The sequence below is a fragment of the Salvelinus alpinus genome, chromosome 36, assembly GCF_045679555.1.
Source record: "Salvelinus alpinus chromosome 36, SLU_Salpinus.1, whole genome shotgun sequence".
Taxonomy (NCBI): Eukaryota; Metazoa; Chordata; class Actinopteri; order Salmoniformes; family Salmonidae; genus Salvelinus; species Salvelinus alpinus.
The window spans coordinates 595079-618278 of NC_092121.1; the positions used below are offsets into that span (position 1 = coordinate 595079).

The following is a 23200-nucleotide window of genomic DNA, read 5'->3' on the forward strand; positions in this document are numbered from 1 at the left end:
GTCTCAACATGCGTATCTTTGCCTCCCCCTGTGGCCAAACAGAAACTCCCTGACCCCCTACAAATAGTTTGAAATGTAATGATGTTGCATAATTCATTCAAATCAATCCCAAAATTACGGTTACAAAACATGAATAACGAGGTATTGATAAGATAACTTTTCCACAGCTTTCCTTTAGCTCCTAGGTCACTTTTTATCGTTTTGCCAAGCGGTTTCCTTTAAATTTGTCTCAGCAATGTAGTTTTATGTTGACCAAACATGTTTGTGGAAGATAGTGTGTCTTGATAAGATGTCGAGTCATGTTCCGCCCTCTCCTATAGTGGCAGAGAAGACCATGGAGGCCATGACGGCCGCCAAGATCAAGGCCAGCTCCTCCTCTGACTCCGACAGCAGCGACTCCAGCTCCTCAGACAGTGATGAGGAGAAGGGTAGGGACACGCACCAAGCCCTTCTCATTTCACTCCTCTAATGTTGTTTTTAAGCCTTTATTATCTTCTTTGGTTTGAAGCTTAACATTGAGGTATTTCACATGTGCCCCATATTATTTACCTCATGCTTATATCATGGTCAATACTTGAATATTTAACAATCTCACATTGTGGCTCTGGTCAACAAAATATTTTTATCACGTATTCAGAATTGATAGATGAAAGCTTCATTCAGTAGTCAGGATCTCCTCTGCCTTCTCTTGTCAGGAATCCCTCCTAAACAGAAACAGAAGAAAGGCCACGGGACCAACGAAGGGAAGAAGCCCCATCTCCACCATACCATGTCTGGAGCTGGTCCCCTCCCCCAGGGCCACCCTCACCCCCAGGGCCACCCTTACCCCCATGGCCACCCTCACCCCCAGGGTCCTGTCCTGCAGCCCAGCATCCACCTGAAGCAACAACAGCACCATAACCCCTCCCCCGCCACCTACATGGCCCCTCCCCCGGTAAGATTGATTGATTGAATTTATGAGATAACTAAAAGTAGTAGGCTGCTCCAGCCGGAGACATATTTAACAATTTGGTCATTTAGATAACCACATATCGCAGTCGTAAGTACATGTTCCCTCAGAAAAGTCAGTGCTAGTAGGAAAATACACAAGTAAAGGATTTATTTAAGATACTTAACATTGCATACATGATCAATTATCCAGAATAAAAACACAAAGCTTGAATGATTATTTCCTATGTGGTTTTAAAGATAATACATGATAGAATTTTATTGTCTGTTTTCATAAAAGCTTATTACAGGACTTAAATACAGCAGTAAGACGATATAGAAACCATGTAGTGGGGCATTTCGCTACACACGCAATAACATCTGCTAATTATGTGTATGCGACCAATACGATTGGATAGGGATGGGGACTGTACAGTGGGACTTTACAGCTGACTAAAAAAGCATTTGGAAAAGTGCAGCAGTGAAGTTCATTGTATGATGATGGTGCGTGTGTGTGTGTAATGTCTAGGTAACGGTCACGGCGTTGGAGTCCTCCCAGCTGCTGGAGAACACGTTTGATTTGCTGCCCCACTTCGGCCAGCAGCCCCTCATGCACCTGTCCCAGCACCACCACTCCTCGTCGCCTGCCGTGCCCCCCCACCTCAATGTTCACTCGGCAGTGGGGCCTGTGTCCCCGGAGACGCACCCCTTTCTCAACCAGCACCCCATCCACCCCAACCCTAACCCAGGTAAGTCCCGGCCTCTTCAAGCCAGACCTGCCTGAGGTCAGAAAGTCTTTTGTATTTTGTTCTAATACTATGGTTGATTTGAACTTGCCTGGTGTAATGGGACCAATGGAAAAGTCCATAATTTGCCAAACACACCCATCTGGTGCACTGGGCAGGATCGATCGAATGCAAGATAAGTATTCGAAAGAACACTATTTGAACCCAGTTCTGCAATAAGCTGGTCTTGAGTTATCCGAAGGCTTCCTAAAAGTTTATTCTAAGAATTTGTTGACCTATGATTAGATTAACTAGGCAGTCCTTTGACTTTTTTCATCGTGATGTTTCCATCCTGACTCTCCTAACCACCTTTTCTCATTGTTTCCCTTCCTCCTCTTCACATGTAGCTTTGCACAACGCCTTGCCCCAGCAGCCGTCTCGACCCAGCCACAGGGCAGCAGCTCTACCTCCCAAACCCCCCCAGCAGCAGCAACCAGCGACCCAGCCAACCCTACTACTACAACAGCTCCAGCCACAAGCCCCTCCACCGCAGCACCACCTCCAGCCCCACATCCTCCACCCCGCCCCACCTCAGTCCCTGCAGCAGCGGCCCCTTTCCCCCCCCACCCTCACCCCTCAGGGCCTGATGTCCTCCCTGCCCCCCCAGATGCTCCTGGAGGACGATGAGGAGGTGATTCCGCCCTTACCCCTCAGCCAGGTGCATCTCTACCTGCAACAGCTCCAGCAGGGACAGAGCCAGGGAAGACCTGGCCAACAACCACACAATCCCCAGCAGATCATGCAGTCTCTCCAGGTTCGCCAACAACAACAGAACCAGGCTCCCCTCCTGCAGTCTGTACAGGTCTGTATTGTGTAATATATTTTAGGGCTGTCCCCGACTAAAAATAATATTGGTCGAATGACTCATCCTGTTCTTTCGACCAATCCATTTGTTGAAATGTTTAAACTTTTCCATATATAGGCAAACACAACCTATGTGTTTAAATAAAACCAACTACGTACGCACTGAGCTTGTCTGATGCACACTGTTTGATGAGTATAGGTGACTGTCGCACGTTGTCTCGCTCTCCTCCCTACTGCAGCGAAAGACAGCACAGCAAGTGTTTATTGAGCTGTCCGTGCTGAAGCTGCAACATCATTACAGCCGTATAGTTTCTTACTTGTTTCTGACAGAAGTTCTGTTACCGAAATCCCTAATTTGTTTAGGAAAAACATTCCCTATTCCCTCAACCCTTGCTCTCTTTACGTGACACATGTAAGCATCGCATGTATGTGACCAATAGGGCCTGACCTATAGCCTATCATAATCACATCAATTAATCGGTTAAAATAAAATAAACACAGTAATATCGACAGCAAAATGGATGCGGATAATGTGAAAAATAAACTTGAAACGGGAGAATGTTTACTGGTTGCTCAGGAGGGAAAGGGGAAGTCAGATGTGTGGAAGACATTTGACTGAGTTGTGGAAACTACTGGAGATCCAGACAAAAGGAGGGTATAGGAGCAAGCGTTGCGTGAGTATTGTGTGCCAAACAGCTGCTGTTAGATTACAATATAATTTTTTCTGACCAATTGGGACAGTGTAAACAACACTAAATAAGTGTGCCAGAGACTCTCTTCTAACGAATAATATATAAAGCCTTTATTACAGCGGACTAAAAACAGTTGCATGTATTTGTGAATTGCGGTTTATTTCTTGTTTAGGCTAGTTATTCGAAGCTCCCTTTATTTAATTTTAAAACAAAACTGCTTGATTTCATTTCAAAGCATGAATGTCTCGTATGCTGTGTGATGGCATGAGCGAATAAATGATTGATTGATACATTAGACTATATATTAAAATATAGGCCTAAGTAATTTACCGTATTAAGACTAAACAGGAAGTGCTCTTAGTCCTGTAGGCTACTCTACAAAGCCTACTAAGGATAACGACATTACTTATTATTATAATGATGATCATAATAATTGTAATAATAAGGAGAAGGAGATAAATAAAAGGAGGGTATAGGAGCGAGAACTGCGTGCATATTATCCGTGACAAACAGGTGCTGTTAGATTACAATATAATTTTTCTGCCGGTTTGTGACAGCGTAAACACTAAATAATAAGTAATACCAGTCTGTTCTAACTCAAGAAAAGTGTTACGCCTTTATTATAGCAAACATTAAAAAAGCAATTTCACAGATTTGGCTTTTATCTGACATTTTGCCATTTCATGAGGCTTGGTGCTCTTGAAATCAGTAGGCTATTAAACACTCAGCAGAAGCAAGATTTGTCTTATTTATTTAGATACAGTACCAGTCAAAAGTTTAGACACACCTTCTCATTCAAGGGTTTTTCTTTATTTTTACTATTTTCTACATTGTAGAATAAGGCTATATAGGCACTTCGTTCAATTGATCGAATCAGTTGTTTTCTTCCTCAATCCGTGAGCAACACCTGTCAAACAGACATTTTTCTCAAAACACAGGGATGTCGATTCGCAAGGGACTAGTATTATCAGAGGACCTTGGAGTTCGTCAAAAAACACTAGGTTATTCTGTCTGGAATTGTTTAAAAATATATTTTAAATACATTCTGCCTGCAGTGAAGCCACTCAACATTTACATGACCTTCAGTCATCTAACCATCTCCCGTCCAGAGCGACCCACAGGAGGGGTCAAGCACCCCGCCCAAGGGCACGTCAACAGATCTCCCACCAAGTTAAAACGCGGACCCGAACCAGCGACCCACTGGCCCAAGACCCCAACCTCCAGGCCACCAACCATCCAAGAGCTGCCCCTCAACCAACCGAGCCACCCCCCCGGGAAAAAACTAGGGCTTAAGGCCAGGGCTGTTTCCTCATCTATTCTGCTGCCTCCTTTGCTGCATTGTTCTCAATCCCAATATGCTGGTTCATTTTTGCCATCATGTACATGGCAACATAGGGAAAGGCGGCAATTCTACGGCGCACTGAAGATTTGTTTCAAAAACCGCTGACAGCGACCATATCCAACACACGAGAGAGCTTCTTATAAAATTATTCTTATAAAATAATATTAGATTTAGATTTTTTACATATTTAAACCATATACATATAACTTAGTGATGGACTGTGCCATCCCCGTGGTTGCCGCAATGGATTAGTCCACCGAGTCCACCGTGCACTTTGAAAATAAACTGTTAGACAAAAAAAATCTTGCAACCAATAGCCTGTTGACTAAATGGGGTCAGCCCTGGTTTATTTGGATCTTTTGGAGCTACTCTTCTTTGGGTCTACATAATGCTTTTATAATATTTGTATTGTGTACGTTGAGTGTGTAATGTACATTGTTTATTTCTTATACAGAGTCACTGTGTGTCTTAGTAAAATTTGCCCTCTGGGACATTAAATTGATACTATCCTCCTATCCTAGGTCCAGCCCTCCCAACCCTCTCTTCAGCCACCCCAGCTTTCAGTCCAGCTTCCCCAGCCCCAGTCCAAACCCACACTCCCCTCGCGCCAGCCCCAGCAGATCCTACCCCCGCACCAGGTGGCCCGCCACCTGCAGCAGCATGCACAGATGGGTTACCCCTCCCAGGGGCCGGTGGCGCAGCAGACGGGTCAGTCAGACAGGCATGCCGCTGCAGGGCAACACAAGGGGTCCATGCAGTCCTCCGCCAAAGCACAGCACATCATCCAGCAACACCTCTCCCCTCGACAGATCAAGGCTGATTCATACAACAGCGGTGAGACTCAAGTGTTGATTGAGTGATTAAATTGGTTGATTGATCAATTTATTAGAAGACCTCAGATCTCACCAAACCTGGAAGTGTGTAGTGTCTCAGGAACTACATTATTATAAAATAGCAATCTATACAGCGTGACTGCAAAAGAGACAATTTAGAACGTTGTGTGTTTCGGTATGTTAGCTACACTGCTGTAGGATTTGAATCAGACTAAATGGTGTTTCTAATCATTCCCTTTCTGTTCTGCCTACAGGGCACCTAAGGGAGAACCCCTCCCCCATCATGATGCATTCCCCCCACCTCCCCCAGTATCCCCCCATAACGCACCAGTCTCCGCCACACAACCTGCAGCCCAAGAAAGTGAGTATTGTGTGTGTGTCGGTCTCTATTTCTGTCAGTCTGCATCTGGATCTGTTTAGAAAACGTGCATTCAAATAATATTTGTTTTCTCTCAAATACTGTAGCTTCGCTGGATTGTTTGAGCTTGCCTGGCACAATGGAGTTAATAGACTAGTCCTAAAACAAAGTGCGCTCCAGGCCTGCGCAATCAAAAGCTGAACATATTTAAGTGAAAACAAATACTATTTGAATCCCTGGTCTTGACTTTTTTGTGCTGTGTGAAGTTCGATAGAGCCTCTGTGTGGGGAATGTACACGTTAACCTATTTCTATATGCTTGTTGAAGGGACAGCAAGCATTTAAGCCACAATCTTAAGTCTGTTTTTTAATGGGTGAATATCATTCATAGAAATGACCATTGAACAGCAGAACATCTTCCAGAATGTGCCTTTAACCCTATCCGGCTTTGTGCTGTGTGTTGAAGGAGCAGCGTGCGCCCCCGGCCCTGGTAGGCTTGAAAGAAGAGAAGTTGCCTCCCTCTCCAGTGATGAGAGGAGGAGAGCCCTTCAGCCCAGCCATGAGACAAGACCCTCACAAACACCCAGATTGCCACAGCAAGCCCTCTCTACCAGGTCACGCACAGCAGAGTGAGTACGCCTGTGGGGACCCTTGCTGACACAAGGGAAAACATATATTTTGGGGTTTAGGGTTAGTATTATGGTTAGGTTCAGGGTTAGATTTAGGGTTAGGGAAAATAGGATAGGAATCAATTCTTTGTGTGTGTGTGTTAGGGCTCGGCGTTATACTGTATTTTACTATATACCGGTATTTATGCACTGACCGGTTTGGGTTTTTACTTTAACTTATGTAATGGTATTTCAATGTTTGGTTTGTTAAATGTGATACGCCACTCCGCCGTGTGTAACGTCCTCTTTTATAGTTCACTCCGCTACTTGAGTCGTTGCTCTCACTCTCTCACCAAGCTCGCCCCCTGTCAATCAAGTAGCGCAGTTAACTTATTATGGCTGGGGGCAGTATTGAGTAGCTTGGATGAATAAGGTGCCCAGAGTAAACTGCCTGCTACTCAGGCCCAGAAGCTAAGATATGCATATTATTAGTAGATTTGGATAGAAAACACTCTGAAGTTTCTGAAACTGTTTGAATCATGTCTGACTATAACAGAACTTATTTGGCAGGCAAAACCCAGAGGACAAACCATTCAGATTTTTTTTTTGAGGTCACTCTTTTCAATGTGATTTCATTGGTAATCCAGATTTTTAAGGTACCTTCCTGCAGTTCCTATCGCTTCCACTGGATGTCAACAGTCTTTAGAAATTGGTTGAGGTTTTTCCTTTGAGAAATGAAGAAGTAGCCATGTTCAGAATGAGGCTCCAGTGAAGTGTACTGTTTGTTAGAGGCGCGTGACCAGAAAGCATGCTACACATTGTTTTCCTCCGGTATTGAACACAGATCATCCCGTCTTCAATTTTATCTATTATTTACGTAAAAAAATACCAAAAGTTGTATCACAAAAGTAGTTTGAAATGTTTGGACAAAGCTTACAGGTAACTTTTGAGATATTTTGTAGTCACGTTGTGCAAGTTGGAACCGGTGTTTTTCTGGATCAAAAGCGCCAAATAAATGGACATTTTGGAAATATATCGACGGAATTAATCGAACAAAAGGACCATTTGTGATGTTTATGGGACATATTGGAGTGCCAACAGAAGAAGCTCGTCAAAGGTAAGGCATGAATTATATCTTTATTTCTGCGTTTTGTGTCGCGCCGGGAGGGTTAAAATATGATGGTCTGTGATTGTTAGCTGGGGTGCTATCCTCAGATAATAGCATTGTTTGCTTTCGCCGTAAAGCATTTTTGAGATCTGACACGTTGGCTGGATTCACAACAAGTGTAGCTTTAATTTGGTATATTGTATGTGTGATTATGAAAGTGAAATTTTTATAGTAATTTATTTGAATTTGGCGCTCTGCATTTTCACTGGATGTTGGCCAGGTGGGACGCTACCGTCCCACATATCCCAGAGAGGTTAACGGGATCGACTTGACAACAGCCAGTGAAAGTGCAGGGTGCCAAATTCAAACAACAGAAATCTCGGAATTAAAATTCCTCAAACATATATACAAGTATTTCACACCATTTTTAAGATAAACTTGTTGTTAATCTGGGCACGCTTTTCATCCAAACGTGAAAATGCTGCACCCTATCCTAGAGAAGTTAACGGGATCTCAGCCGTAAGAAGTTAATGCTTCGACCACGAGACTGCATAGGCAATGCAGCAGATACAACAAAGCTCCTTTCCACTTTGCTTATTAATATAAATCCACGAAGGTTCTGTAATTACACTGTTAGTTTCTCTAACTGTCTGCAAACAGCTAGTTTGTCTTTTCTTCGCAAGTTGTGGCTAAAATGAATTGTTAGCCGCTAATGCTCATCGCTAGTCAGCTGGCTAGCTAATAAATGTACTGCGTCAGAACAAATATAGCTAACTAATACAACCTGATTTCAGTGCATGAAATAGTTAGCAACATTAAGTAATAGCAAACGTTTAATGTAGCCAAAGATTATAGGGTCCCCTGGAAAACACTGACCAACACTTTGGTTTCTACTCTGTCACAAAGAACTCCTTGGCAGTTTCATTCGTTATCATGTCAAACACTGTATTCAAAGTGCCTACTATTATATTCAAACTATAGAATTATAATAATCATTATATTTCCATGATTACAACAGTTCAAAGTGTTTTGATCTAAATCGTTAAAAACAAGGCCTAGATGTATTGCCCATATCGTGCAGCCCTATGTGGCAGTGTGGAAATTATCTCAAATGAGAGCAGAAAATGCACGCAAAGAAAAGTTTGATTTAAACAGTATTACACAATCAGAATGGAGAAAAACACTTAGAATATATGTGTTGCCACCCTAGGGTCATGCACTACTCATAAAGCAAATGTAGAACTTTTATGATTCAAAAACATAAAATAGTGTCAAATACCTTGGCCATATTGCCCAGCCCTAGTGTGTATGTTTTTATATGGGGGGGTGTATTGTGTATAGAAGAACAATATTGGGGTAGTGCTCATCTGCAGAGAAACACACGTTCCGTAAGAATAAACGTGGTTGTGTGTGGTGCACAGCAAATGAGTGCATATGTCTTTCTTTTTGACCATGTTCTGTATTCCTTGTATGTGTTTATGTGCATCAGATGTAAAGTCGATGGACAGCTCTCGGCCGGTCATCCGTTCCTCAGAGCCCAGCGCTCCTCCCTCCTCCTCCCTGCCAGACAAGGACAAGTTCAAACAGGAGCCCAAAACGCCCGTCGCGCCCAAAAAGGTACATGTGGGTGGAAGACCAAGCAGCACGTTGCCATACACACATACACCTTATTATAAACATATGGGGCGGCAGGTAGCCTAGCCGTTAAGAGCGTTGGGCCAGTATCCGAAAGGTCACTGGTTCGATTCCCAGAGCTGACTAGGTGAAAAATCTGCCGTCTTAACCCTAATTGCTCATGTAAGTCGCTCATGGTAAGAGTGTCTGCTAAATGACTTAAATGTAATACACAGAGTATACAAAACATGAAGCTCTTTCCACGAGAGACTGATCAGGTGAATCCAGGTGAAAGCTCTGATCCCTTATTGGTCTCACTTGTTAAATCCACTTCAATCCGTGTAGATGATGGGGAGGAAACAGGTTGAAGAAGGATTTTTAAGCCTTGAGACAATTGAGGCCTGGATTGTATAGGTGTGCCATTTAGAGGGTGAATGGGCAAGACAAAATATTTAGGTGCCTCTGAACAGAGTATGGTAGTAGGTGCCAGGCGCACCGTTTTTTGTCAAGAACTACACTGCTGCTGGGTTTTTCACTCACAACAGTTTCCCGTGTGTATCAAGCTGTTCCTAATGTTTGGTATACTCTGTATATTATCTCTTATAATGAGAATACCGTCATAGCCAAACTATTGCCATGCGTGACTGTGATGAGTTGACCCCTTGTTCAGTCATGATCAAATACTAACGTATCTGCTCTTCCTCAATCCCCTCCCTCGCGCTCATCTGTCTATCTGTGTCTGTCTCACTCTCCGTCTATCTTTCCATCTATCCATCGGTCAGGATGTGAAACTGAAGAACATGGGTTCGTGGGCCAGCCTGGCCCAGAAGCCCACATCAGCGCCCTTGTCTGCAGTGAAGTCGTCTAGCGACAGCTTCGAGCAGTTCCGCCGGGCCGCCCGGGAGAAAGAGGAGAGAGAAAAGGCTCTTAAGGCCCAGGCAGAGCAGGCTGAGAGGGACAAACTGCGCCGGGAGCAGGAGAAACTACGGTGAGGATTACAGTTGGGTTGTCTTCAAAAACTCAGAAGTTTTTCAACCCTGCATTAAATTTTTCTCTGTGCATTTCAACATTGATGTTTGACAATACATTTTCTGTGTGTGTGTGAGCGAACCAAATTTGTCAAATGAAGTTTCACTTTGCTGTTCTATGAGTCTTGCGGGTCTGGGATTGTCGACAGAAAGAACATACCATGTTAGCTACCAAACTTTTTTCTCTATGAATGAACAAAATGTAAAATTGAAGCACTTTGCTGTTCTATGAGTAAGTCTTGGGCGTCAAGAGAACGTTTGCTACAAAGCCTTTGGGGAAACTCACTCCTTTCTCTCTCTCAGTGGTCGTGACAGGGATGATGAGGATATCGTGGAGCCTCAGCAGCAGTCGAGGAGGGTTCATGAGGAGCCTCGAAGCAGACGTCTGGAGCAGCAGCAACACATCCAGGCCCCCCAACCCCAGCAGCAACCCCAGGCACCAGCCCCCCAGGCCCAGCCCGCTGCCCTCCCCCAGCCCCCACAGGCCCCCACACCGCCCCAGCCCTCAGCTCAGGACCAGCAGAGGGAGCTAGCGCGACGCCGCGAGCAGGAGAGGAGGAGGAGAGAAGCGGTGAGACTAGTTTCCCACATAGTTGGTAGGGCTGGGAAGTGCCAGGGTCCTCACGATATGTTACCACGATACTTATTATTGCGATTCCATGGTCCAAACATATTGCTCACCATATATCTGCTGTAGATAGACGAGAGAGCCATGAAAAAAAAAGTTTTGATCAATCATGGAAACAAGTGCTGAAAACATTGGTTCCATATTTAAAAAGAAGATGGAGAAAAAACTGGTGCAGATAACTAGTGCAAAAATAATATTGCGACATTGTCAAAACGATACGGTATATCGTCAAATCCCGATATGTAACTGGATCAAATTTTTACCCCCGCACTAATAGTTGGTGGATTGCGTTATTTGTTTGTTATTGTACGGTTATTGTCATGTGTATTGTCCTCAGTGTTTCATAGTTGGCATGTCTCTTTTTGTGACTATTACATGTCCTTGTCCTATCTCATGTATTGCATTTTGTAAAACATATATATTTTACATATATCCATACTTTTCTCTTTGGGAATTGACAGGAGGGGAGAAGCACAAGCAATGTCAAAGAGTTTATGTTATGATCAGTCTCCATTCCATGTTCAATCTCTCAGCTCTTCTGACACCTCAATCTCTATCTCCTCTCCCATCTACAGATGGCGGCGACCATTGACATGAATTTCCAAAGCGACCTGATGGCTATCTTTGAGGAGAACTTGTTCTGATGACGAGGGAACCCCCAGAAACTTAAAACTGCAAAAATAACACAACGGAATAATGAATATGGAATGGAACATTTCTTATGAAATGGAATCTTCTGTATGACATCACAGATGGTGGGGGGGGGGGGTAATGAACCAAGATACAGGACCTGAATTAAACAATCCCCCCGCAGAGCAGAGAGGGTGATCTTCAGCTGGACTGGCCCAGACTGGCAAGATGCTACTGGGCTGTTACCTGCTCTGCTATGCAGCCTCTTTGGAAGTAAGACGCCACATTGAAGGAGCAACATAAACAGGATATTTTCAACCATGTTTGGTGTTGTTTCTCTGGGGATTTGACCCTTGTTGTTGCCCCTGGCAACAACACATGAGGGAAAGGACTCCTGGTGGTCATGTAATGTCACACCTGTTTGATACTTTCACACGGGACAGAGCGAAGGAGAACAATGTTGTGAATGGAAGTTAAAGATGATAACGGATAAACACAGTAACGGTGACATGCTCTGAGAAACAAAGTACTGATGCGTATTTACAGACCGAGACCGAGGCGCTCATATAGACTGCCAGACAGACGTCTTTCTGATAAGAGGAGAGGCAGAATAAGTATTTTTATGTGATCTGCTTTTTGTTTTGTTATAGAAAGAACACATGAAAGGAAATGGTGGGGACAGGTGTGTGTATAGAGGGGGAGGGAATTAAACTTCTGACATGTATTTTTTTGTCAGTAGTGAGGTACAGTACAGCTTTGCCTTCTGCCTCACTCCTGTCCATTGTCCACACAGACACAGACAGTACATAGGCCTATCTCTCCCTTGCCTGGGCATACGAACAAATCAGTAACAACAAAGTATGGGACAGTCTGCCGGCAGCGGGAGGGAGAAAGCAGATCTCTTTTTTCATTATGTAGGATCTACTGTAAAGAGGTATTTTCTTATTCTATGATTACTGTTTATTAGTTTTTTTTATATATATTTTATTTTTTACCTCTCCCTCCCCAACACACTTCCCCCACCGTCTATGCCAAACAACCATTACCTTTTTAATGCTGAACTCCTCCCACTTCTCCTTTTTTTTTTATGCTTCTTTGTTCATATAAAGTTCTTTTTTTTTTTAATATATATAAATAGATTTTTCCCCCTTGTCCTCTTCACCCCTCTTTAAACAAAGCATTTAGGTAGTTTTTTAAAGAGGATAAAACCTAATATATGCATTATTCCAACAAGTGTTAATTAATTAAAGAACCATTTGAAGTTGTCATATTTCATGTTTTCTTCCTCATCTGAAGCTGGAGCAAAACATTCTGATCAGTACTAGAGGCAGAGGCTCAGTCCCAAATGGCACCTGATTCCCTACATAGTGCACTAGTTTAGTAGTGCACTAAAAAGAGAATAGGCTCCCATTTGGGATGAAGTCAGAGTCCAGCTGTTTCTAGAGCTATGTCTTGGTTGGTTTGACTCGGAGTTCACCATCACTGTAACACCTTATTGTGTATTATTGCGCTTAGAGACAGCTAGGAAAGTAGTCATTAATTAATGGCATTTTCCTCTTTGTAGCTGATTCACAAACTATTGAACCAGAGAATCCAATAACTATTACTGAACTGTTTGATTTATGAACTGTGTTGATTCCTCCCTATTCCTTGCTCGTATTTTGTCCTGGAATTTGCATAGTTAAAATGAAAATGTTACTTTATCCACACTAGCATACTACTTAAAAAAAAAAAAAAAACAGCAATGTATTGGACATGCAATATAAGTGGTGTGCTGGTATGGTTATTAGAACATATCCAAAGGGTTCTAATCTGGTAGTGAGCCCGAAACTCTACTTTGTCATTTGGGGACAACAGCAACTTTATTGGGCTTTTATAAGAACAGATGAGACACTTCTTATTGATTTAGTTCCTGGATGCAGCATTACTTTTGACCAGGGCACATGGGGTACTGTAGTGTACTATATAGGAAATAGGGTGCCATTTGGGATGTACATCCACCCTCCAGACTTTACTAATGCAGAGACTAAAAAAGAGCTCCACCTCCTGGCTAGTCTGTGCATGAGTCTTGCTGTTAATATTATGACTACAATTAATAGGGAAACTTTTAGCTGTACAAAATTGAGAAATACGGAAATTGCATATAAAATTTGACAAAAAATATGTTATAGAAAACCCTACAAAAACAGCTCTGATTTCTATATTTTTTCATGTTAGATTCTAGTGGATACATGTGAGTTCTAATTCTGTTGGCGTCACAGGTCGAGGGTCACGACGAGTTGACCTCTGACCCGGTCCTCTGAGCTTTCTCTTATGGTGTAATTCTCCAGTGCCTGTATTGTTCTATGATTCTAGTTGGCATGTATTACACTTGGCGTGGATACAGAAGGGGAGGGGTAATATTTGATGGGGAGGGAGGGAGTTTTAGGATAAGCTTGTGTAAAAAGTCAAAGGAAAAGTCAGCATTTTATATTTTACCCATTTAACGATATTCAGGTTTAAATCTAGTTTTAGCTGGTCTTCTGTGGTATGAGTGTACACTTCACTCAACTACTTTCTAATTTTCAATCAGTACAGTTTTAAGTAGACATGTCTCTGTGCCGCGCCACTTTAGCATTTGTGTGTCAGAATGTTTGTGTGGATGATTGTGTATGTATGATTTTAGTATGTGGCGCAGGGACGCATGTGTCCCATTGTAGAAAAGCGTTTTAAACGGGGATGAAGATTAATATACAAAATGCTACAAGAGAACGAGTTTCTTGGCTAAAGTCAGTCATCATTTTGATGAATTCCACCATATATGAATAGCCTATATATCATTTTGTTTTGTTAGACAAGTTATGAAAAAGTCATACTTTTTCATTCCTTCAAGCCTTTTATTAATTCCTTAATTTTATCCCCATGGTAACTGATGGAAGTTATGTGCCATAGATATGGATTCTTCAGAATGTGCTCAGCAGAGAGTTTGCTTTATTCAGGTATTTTATTTTGTGTTACATTTTTGGTCTTTTGTTTTTTGGGGGGGGTTTGTGTAACATTTTCCTTGATTTATTGTTTGGTATGTGAGTGGTCTGTCGGTCAATGATTAAATCTGTTATGATCATGGAGTAAACTCATCTCTTTTATAGAAAATAAAAAATAAACAAAATGTTGGTCTTTTTTTCATTACATTGGATTACGGTAACAAGGGATCTGGACTGGTTTCCTTAGTGAAGTCCTACATTTGGGTCTGTGATGTTGGGAATGGACTATTTATGGACTAGAGTACAATGTAGTACAGTACTGGTGCAATCTATCTGTAAAACTAGCCCATGCTGTCTTAGGGATACTAACTTTTGAGGGATAGAGAATGGAGGAATAGTGAAGCTTCCCATTTGTAGCATGTACAGTGCCTTCAGAAAGTATAAATACCAGGACAACATTTTTTATGCTTTGACATATTTTTTGCAGTATTTTACTTCAGTGCCTTGTTGCAAACATACATACATGTTTTGGAATATTTGGAATATTTTTATTCTGTACAGGCTTCCTCCTTTTCACCCTGTCATTTAGGTTAGTATTGTGGAGTAACTACAATGTTGATCCATCCTCAGTTTTCTATCACAGCCATTAAAGTCACCATTGGCCTCATTGGTGAAATTTCTGAGTGGTTTCCTTCTTCTTCGGCAACTGAGTTAGGATTGATGGCTGTATCTTTGTAGTGATACCCGTCTGAAGTGTAATAACTTCACCATGCTCAAAGGGATATTCAATGTCTGCTTTTTTTTCACCATCTACCAATAGGTGGCCTTCTTTGCGAGGCTTTGGAAAACCTCCCTGGTCTTTGTGGTTGAATCGGTTTCAAATTCAATAATGATAATTGTATGTGTGGTGTACAGAGATGAGGTAGTCATTAAAAAAATAATGTAAAACACTTGCACACAGTGAGTCCATGCAACTTATGTGACTGGTTAAGCAAAATTTTAGTCCTGAACTTATTTAAGCTTACTATCAGAAAGTGGTTGAATACTTATTGACTAGAGATATTTCAGCTTTTCGTTTTTAATTTGTGTACATTTCTAAAAACATAATTCCACTTTGACATTATGGGGTATTGTGTGTAGGCCAGTGACACATAATCTCAATTTAATCAATTTTAAATTCAGTAACAAAATGTGGAAAAAGTCAAGGGTGTGAAAAAAAAAATTATGCATTCAGAAAGTACTCAGACCCCTTAACTCTATGCACATTTTGTTAAGTTACAGCCTCATTCTAAAATTTATTAAATAAAACATTTTCCTCATCAATCTACACAATACCTCAAAATGGCGACGCAAAAACAGGTTATTAAAAGCAGAAATAACTTATTTACGTAAGTATTCAGACCCTTTGCTATGAGACTTGAAATTGAGCTCAGGTGGATCTTGTTTCCATTGATGATCCTTGATGTTTTTACAACTTGATCGGCGTCCACCTGTGGTAAATTCAATTGATTGGACATGATTTGGAAAGGCACATAGTGGGGCAAAAAAGTATTGTCAGCCACCAATTGTGAAAGTTCTCCCACTTAAAAAGATGAGAGAGGCCTGTAATTTTCATCATAGGTACACTTCAACTATGACAGACAAAATTAGGAAAAAAAATCCAGAAAATCACATTGTAGGATTTTTTATGAATTTATTTGCAAATTATGGTGAGTTATAAGTACATTTACATTTACATTTTAGTCATTTAGCAGACGCTCTTATCCAGAGCGACTTACAGTAGAGTGCATACATTTTATTCCTTTTTTTTTTTTTTTTTTTTTTTTTTTACATACTGAGACAAGGATATCCCTACCGGCCAAACCCTCCCTACCAGCCAAACCCTCCCTAACCCGGACGACGCTATGCCAATTGTGCGTCGCCCCACGGATCTCCCGGTTGCGGCCGGCTGCGACAGAGCCAGAGCCTGGGCGCGAACCCAGCCCAGCCTGGGCGCGAACCCAGAGACTCTGGTGGCGCAGCTAGCACTGCGATGCAGTGCCCTAGACCACTGCGCCACCCGGGAGATAGACATAAAGATATATGAATGACTGATGGTACAGAACGGCATAGGCAAGATGCAGTAGATGGTATAGTGTACAGTCTATACATATGAGATGAGTAATGTAGGGTATGTAAACATTATATTAAGTGGCATTGTTTAAAGTGGCTAGTGATACATTTTTACATAATTTCCATCAATTCCCATTATTAAAGTGGCTGGAGTTGAGTCAGTATGTTGGCAGCGGCCACTAAATGTTAGTGGTGGCTGTTTAACAGTCTGATGGCCTTGAGATAGAAGCTGTTTTTCAGTCTCTCGGTCCCTGCTTTGATGCACCTGTACTGACCTCGCCTTCTGGATGATAGCGGGGTGAACAGGCAGTGGCTCGGGTGGTTGTTGTCCTTGATGATCTTTATGGCCTTCCTGTGACATCGGGTGGTGTAGGTGTCCTGGAACGCAGGTAGTTTGCCCCCGGGGATGCGTTGTGCAGACCTCACTACCCTCTGGAGAGCCTTACGGTTGTGGGCGGAGCAGTTGCCGTACCAGGCGGTGATACAGCCTGACAGGATGCTCTCGATTGTGCATCTGTAGAAGTTTGTGAGTGCTTTTGGTGACAAGCCGAATTTCTTCAGCCTCCTGAGGTTGAAGAGGCGCTGCTGCGCCTTCTTCACAACGCTGTCTGTGTGGGTGGACCAATTCAGTTTGTCCGTGATGTGTACACCGAGGAACTTAAAACTTTCCACCTTCTCCACTACTGTCCCGTCGATGTGGATAGGGGGGTGCTCCCTCTGCTGTTTCCTGAAGTCCACAATCATCTCCTTTGTTTTGTTGACAATGAGTGTGAGGTTATTTTCCTGACACCACACTCCGAGGGCCCTCACCTCCTCCCTGTAGGCCGTCTCGTCGTTGTTGGTAATCAAGCCTACCACTGTAGTGTCGTCCTCAAACTTGATGATTGAGTTGGAGGCGTGCATGGCCACGCAGTCATGGGTGAACAGGGAGTACAGGAGAGGGCTCAGAACGCACCCTTGTGGGGCCCCAGTGTTGAGGATCAGCGGGGTGGAGATGTTGTTACCTACCCTCACCACCTGGGGGCGGCCCGTCAGGAAGTCCAGGACCCAGTTGCACAGGGCGGGGTCGAGACCCAGGGTCTCGAGCTTGATGACGAGTTTGGAGGGTACTATGGTGTTAAATGCTGAGCTGCAGCCGATGAACAGCACTCCCACACAGGCACTCCTCCCGTCCAGATGGGCTAGGGCAGCGTGCAGTGTGGTTGCGATTGCGTCGTCTGTGGACCTATTGGGTCGGTAAGCAAATTGGAGTGGGTCTAGGGTGTCAGGTAGGGTGGAGGTGATATGGTCCTTGACTAGTCTCTCAAAGCACTTCATGATGACGGAAGTGAGTGCTATGGGGCGGTAGTCGTTTAGCTCAGTTACCTTAGCTTTCTTGGGAACAGGAACAATGGTGGCCCTCTTGAAGCATGTGGGAACAGCAGACTGGGATAAGGATTGATTGAATATGTCCTTAAACACACCAGCCAGCTGGTCTGCGCATGCTCTGAGGACGCGGCTGGGAATGCCGTCTGGGCCTGCAGCCTTGCGAGGGTTAACACGTTTAAATGTTTTACTCACCTCGGTTGCAGTGAAGGAGAGCCCGCAGGTTTTGGTAGCGGGCCGTGTCAGTGGCACTGTATTGTCCTCAAAGCGAGCAAAAAAGTTATTTCGTCTGTCTGGGAGCAAGACATCCTGGTCCGCGACGGAGCTGGTTTTCTTTTTGTAATCCGTGATTGACTGTAGACCCTGCCACATACCTCTTGTGTCTGAGCTGTTGAATTGCGACTCTACTTTGTCTCTATACTGGGACTTAGCTTGTTTGATTGCCTTGCGGAGGGAATAGCTACACTGTTTGTATTCTGTCATGTTTCCGGTCACCTTGCCCTGGTTAAAAGCAGTGGTTTGCGCTTTCAGTTTCACGCGAATGCTGCCATCAATCCACGGTTTCTGGTTTGGGAATGTTTTAATCGTTGCTGTGGGTACGACATCGTCAATGCACTTTCTAATGAACTCGCTCACCGAATCAGCATATTCGTCAATGTTGTTGTTGGACGCAATGCGGAACATATCCCAATCCACGTGATCGAAGCAGTCTTGAAGCGTGGAATCAGATTGGTCGGACCAGCGTTGAACAGACCTGAGCGCGGGAGCTTGCTGTTTTAGTTTCTGTTTGTAGGCTGGAAGCAACAAAATGGAGTCGTGGTCAGCTTTTCCGAAAGGAGGGCGGGGGAGGGCCTTATATGCATCGCGGAAGTTAGTATAACAATGATCCAAGGTTTTACCAGCCCTGGTAGCACAATCGATATGCTGATAGAATTTAGGGAGTTTTGTTTTCAGATTAGCCTTGTTAAAATCCCCAGCTACGATGAATGCAGCCTCAGGGTGTGTGGTTTCCAGTTTACAAAGAGTCAGATAAAGTTCGTTCAGGGCCATCGATGTGTCTGCTTGGGGGGGAATATATACGGCTGTGATTATAATCGAAGAGAATTCCCTTGGTAGATAATGCGGTCAACATTTGATTGTGAGGAATTCTAAGTCAGGTGAACAGAAGGACTTGAGTTCCTGTATGTTGTTATGATCACACCACGTCTCGTTGATCATAAGGCATACACCCCCGCCCCTCTTCTTACCAGAAAGATGTTTGTTTCTGTCGGTGCGATGCGTGAAGAAACCAGCTGGCTGCACCGACTCCGTTAGCGTCTCTCGAGTGAGCCATGTTTCCATGAAGCAAAGAACGTTACAATCCCTGATGTCTCTCTGGAATGTTACCCGTGCTCGGATTTCATCAACCTTATTGTCAAGAGACTGGACATTGGCGAGTAGTATGCTAGGGAATGGAGCGCGATGTGCCCGTCTCCGAAGCCTGACCAGGAGACCGCCTCGTTTGCCCCTTTTTCGGCGTCGTTGTTTAGGGTCACCAGCTGGGATCAGATCCATTGTATTGGGTGGAAGGCAAAACACCAGATCCGCTTCGAGGGAGTCATATTCCTGGTTGTAACGATGGTGAGTTGACGTTGCTCTTATATTCAGTAGTTCCTCCCGACTGTATGTAATGAAACCTAAGATTACCTGGGGTACCAATGTAAGGAATAACACATAAAACAACAAAATACTGCAAAGTTTCCTAGGAACGCGAAGCAAGGCGGGCATCTCGGTCGGCGCCGGTACTACTGGCGGATCCATAGAAGAAGCAATCTCAATTGCTCTCCACACTTCCCTCATCTACCTAGACAAGATAAATACCTATGTGAGAACGCTGCTCATCGACCACAGCTCAGCACCCAACACCATTATTCCCTCCAAGCTCGTCACCAAGCTTAGGACATCGGGGTGCTCTGGAGTAGGTTTTCATCAAGGATCTCTCTGTACTTTGCTCCGTTCATCTTTCCCTCAATTCTGACTAGTCTCCCAATCCCTGCCGCTGAAAAACATCCTCACAGCATGATGTTGCCACCACCATGCTTCACCGTAGAGATGGTGCCTGGTTTCCTCCAGATGTGAAACTTGGCATTCAGGCCAAAGAATTCAATCTTGGTTTCATCAGACTAGAGAATCTTGTTTCTCATGGTATGAGTCTTTGGGTGCCTTTTGGCAAACTCCAAGCGGGCTGTCATGTGCCTTTTACTGAGGAGTAAGCTTTCATCTGGCCACTCTACCATAAAGGCCTGATTGGTGGAGTACCGCAGAGATGGTTGTCCTTCTGGAAGGTTCTCCCATCCCCACAGAAGAACTCTGGAGCTCTGTCAGAGTGACCATCGGGTTCTCCAAAGCCCTTCTCCGCCAACTGCTCAGTTTGGCCAGACGGCCAGCTCTAGGAAAAGTCTTGGTGGTTCCAAACTTCTTCCATTTATGAATGATGGAGGCCACTGTGTTCTTGGGGACCTTCAATGCTGCAGACATTTTTTTGTTACCCTTCACCAGATCTGGGCCTCCATACAATCCTGTCTCTGATCTCTACGGACAATTCCTTCGACCTTTTGGCTTGGTTTTTGCTCTGACATGCACTGTCAACTGTGGGACCTAATATAGATAGGTGTGTGCCTTTCCAAATCATGTCCAATCAATTGAATTTACCACAAGTGGACTCCAAGTTGCAGAAACATCTCAAGGATGTTCAATGGAAACAGGATTACCTGAACTCAATTTCGAGTCTCATAGCAAAGGGTCTGAATACTTATGTAAATAAGGTATTTTTGTTTTAACTTTTTATACATTTACAACATTTTCTATAAACCTGTAAGTGAAATAATCTGTCTGTAAACAATTGTTGGAAAAATTACTTGTCATGCACAAAGTAGATGTCCTAACCGACTTGCCAAAACTATAGTTTGTTAACAAGAAATTTGTGGAGTGGTTGAAAAATGAGTTTTAATGACTCCAACCTAAGTGTATGTAAACTTCCGACTTCAGCTGTACATATTCAGGCATAACCATTACTAAGGATCAGAAGTCTAGAGGCTTAATACATTTTAACCCTCTTGTTAAAAGAACAGAAGAAGCTAAATCAATGGCTACAGAAGAGTCCTAATAACCAAGGCTGAAGGTATCTCTAGGCTAAAATTTAGCGCTCTATCTGTATATCTTGATGGTAAAATAAGCAAGGAGATGGACCAGATGCTTTTCAACTTTCTGTGGAGAAACTGTACCCATTACATTTGGATAACTGTTGTAATCAACACTTATGATTATGGTGGGCTGAATTTTCTGGACTTTACTACCTTAAATAATACTTTTAAGATCAATTGGATAAAACAATTCATAAGAAGACCCACTTCTATGTGGTATTTTATTCCTCATGTTTTCTCTACTTTTTGTGGCCTTAACTTCATGTTGGTTTGCAATTATAATATTGACAAAGTTCCAGTGAAACTCTGCTTTTCATCGGGAGGTTTTCTTGTCATGGTCCTTAATTTATAAGCGTAATTTTTCTCCACACAGATATTATATATGGAATAATCAAGATATATTGTATAAAAATACCTCTTTTGTTTTTAGAATATTGGTTCCAAAATGTTATCCTATTGGTGAGCCAACTTGTAAATGCAGAGGGTTTTTTACTTAGTTATAAGGAATTCTTATCACTTTACAAGATCCCTGTAACACTTAAAGATTTTGCAGTTGTTTTAGATGCCATTCCCTCAGGTTTTGCTTTATTATTCAGGACTTGTCAAGACCTGACCCTCAGAACCTACCTTCCATTAACCTACTGAGTCATCAGTAGGATAGATTTGTTTCTCTTTTGGTCCATTCAACAGAGCGATATGAAATACACTGCTCAAAAAAATAAAGGGAACACTTAAACAACACAATGTAACTCCAAGTCAATCACACTTCTGTGAAATCAAACTGTCCACAAGGGGTCTGAGGATCTCATCTCGGTACCTAATGGCAGTCAGGCTACCTCTGGCGAGCACATGGAGGGCTGTGCGGCCCCACAAAGAAATGCCACCTCACACCATGACTGACCCACCGCCAAACCGGTCATGCTGGAGGATGTTGCAGGCAGCAGAACGTTCTCCACGGCGTCTCCAGACTCTGTCACGTCTGTCACATGTGCTCATGTGCTCAGTGTGAACCTGCTTTCATCAGTGAAGAGCACAGGGCGCCAGTGGCGAATTTGCCAATCTTGGTGTTCTCTGGCAAATGCCAAACGTCCTGCACGGTGTTGGGCTGTAAGCACAACCCCCACCTGTGGACGTCGGGCCCTCATACCACCCTCATGGAGTCTGTTTCTGACCGTTTGAGCAGACACATGCACATTTGTGGCCTGCTGGAGGTCATTTTGCAGGGCTCTGGCAGCGGTCCTGCTGCTGGGTTGTTGCCCTCCTACGGCCTCCTCCACTTCTCCTGATGTACTGGCCTGTCTCCTGGTAGCGCCTCCATGCTCTGGACACTACGCTGACAGACACAGCGAACCTTCTTGCCACAGCTCGCATTGATGTGCCATCCTGGATGAGCTGCACTACCTGAGCCACTTGTGTGGGTTGTAGACTCCGTCTCATGCTACCACTAGAGTGAAAGCACCGCCAGCATTCAAAAGTGACCAAAACATCAGCCAGGAAGCATAGGAACTGAGAAGTGGTCTGTGGTCACCACCTGCAGAACCACTCCTTTATTGGTGGTGTCTTGCTAATTGCCTATAATTTCCACCTTTTGTCTATTCCATTTGCACAACAGCATGTGAAATGTATTGTCAATCAGTGTTGCTTCCTAAGTGGACAGTTTGATTTCACAGAAGTGTGATTGACTTGGAGTTACATTGTGTTGTTTAAGTGTTCCCTTTATTTTTTTGAGCAGTGTACTTGTGTTCCCGCATGTACTATCTGTATTGATTTGTTGTTTTAATAAAAAAAAATATATATATATATTTTAAAAAGACTGGATGAATATAACATTTCAAAGATGCAGAAATCGCTCTGCCATTTCCTGGTTGCAAAACTTATAAAAGTTCGCCTAATTTCAGTTTGTGACAAAACAAGCAGTGTATAGAATCATTGTACCATCTAAACCTCTGTGAAATATATTTTCAATAACTAACATTTATTGTATAGGTTTTTGAAGCCGGTGTACAAAATCGAAAGTAAATGACGCAAACATGAACCTTAATGGGAAGCATAGAAATAGCGCACATAGAACAGATCTGGCGGTTTTTAGACTTGCTTTCAACGAGTGACAGATCTATAACTCACATTTCAATGTACATTTGGTCAGGTGCCCAAAAACGTACTTATTGCAGCTTTAATAACTCTGGCTGTAGGTGATGTCTTATTAGGAATTTGACTTGTGT

General features: G+C 43.2%; 1 protein-coding gene across 5 annotated transcripts in view; it reads left to right on the forward strand.

Annotated features, from left to right (window-relative positions):
- Positions 1–14999, forward strand: part of LOC139565449 (bromodomain-containing protein 4-like) — a 47373-nt gene extending 32374 nt beyond the window's left edge. For 4 of the 5 annotated variants that reach the window (XM_071385809.1, XM_071385810.1, XM_071385811.1 and 1 more), the window contains 11 exons: positions 321–428; positions 696–934; positions 1457–1676; positions 2060–2514; positions 5072–5384; positions 5638–5744; positions 6207–6369; positions 8946–9073; positions 9853–10058; positions 10402–10669; positions 11302–14999. In XM_071385809.1, the coding sequence (XP_071241910.1) occupies positions 321–428; positions 696–934; positions 1457–1676; positions 2060–2514; positions 5072–5384; positions 5638–5744; positions 6207–6369; positions 8946–9073; positions 9853–10058; positions 10402–10669; positions 11302–11370 (2276 nt within the window). In that variant the 3' untranslated portion in view covers positions 11371–14999. The remainder of the gene's footprint in view (positions 1–320; positions 429–695; positions 935–1456; positions 1677–2059; positions 2515–5071; positions 5385–5637; positions 5745–6206; positions 6370–8945; positions 9074–9852; positions 10059–10401; positions 10670–11301) is intronic. The other variant, XM_071385808.1, reaches the window with a different exon arrangement.
- The last annotated feature ends 8201 nt before the right edge of the window (positions 15000–23200 follow it).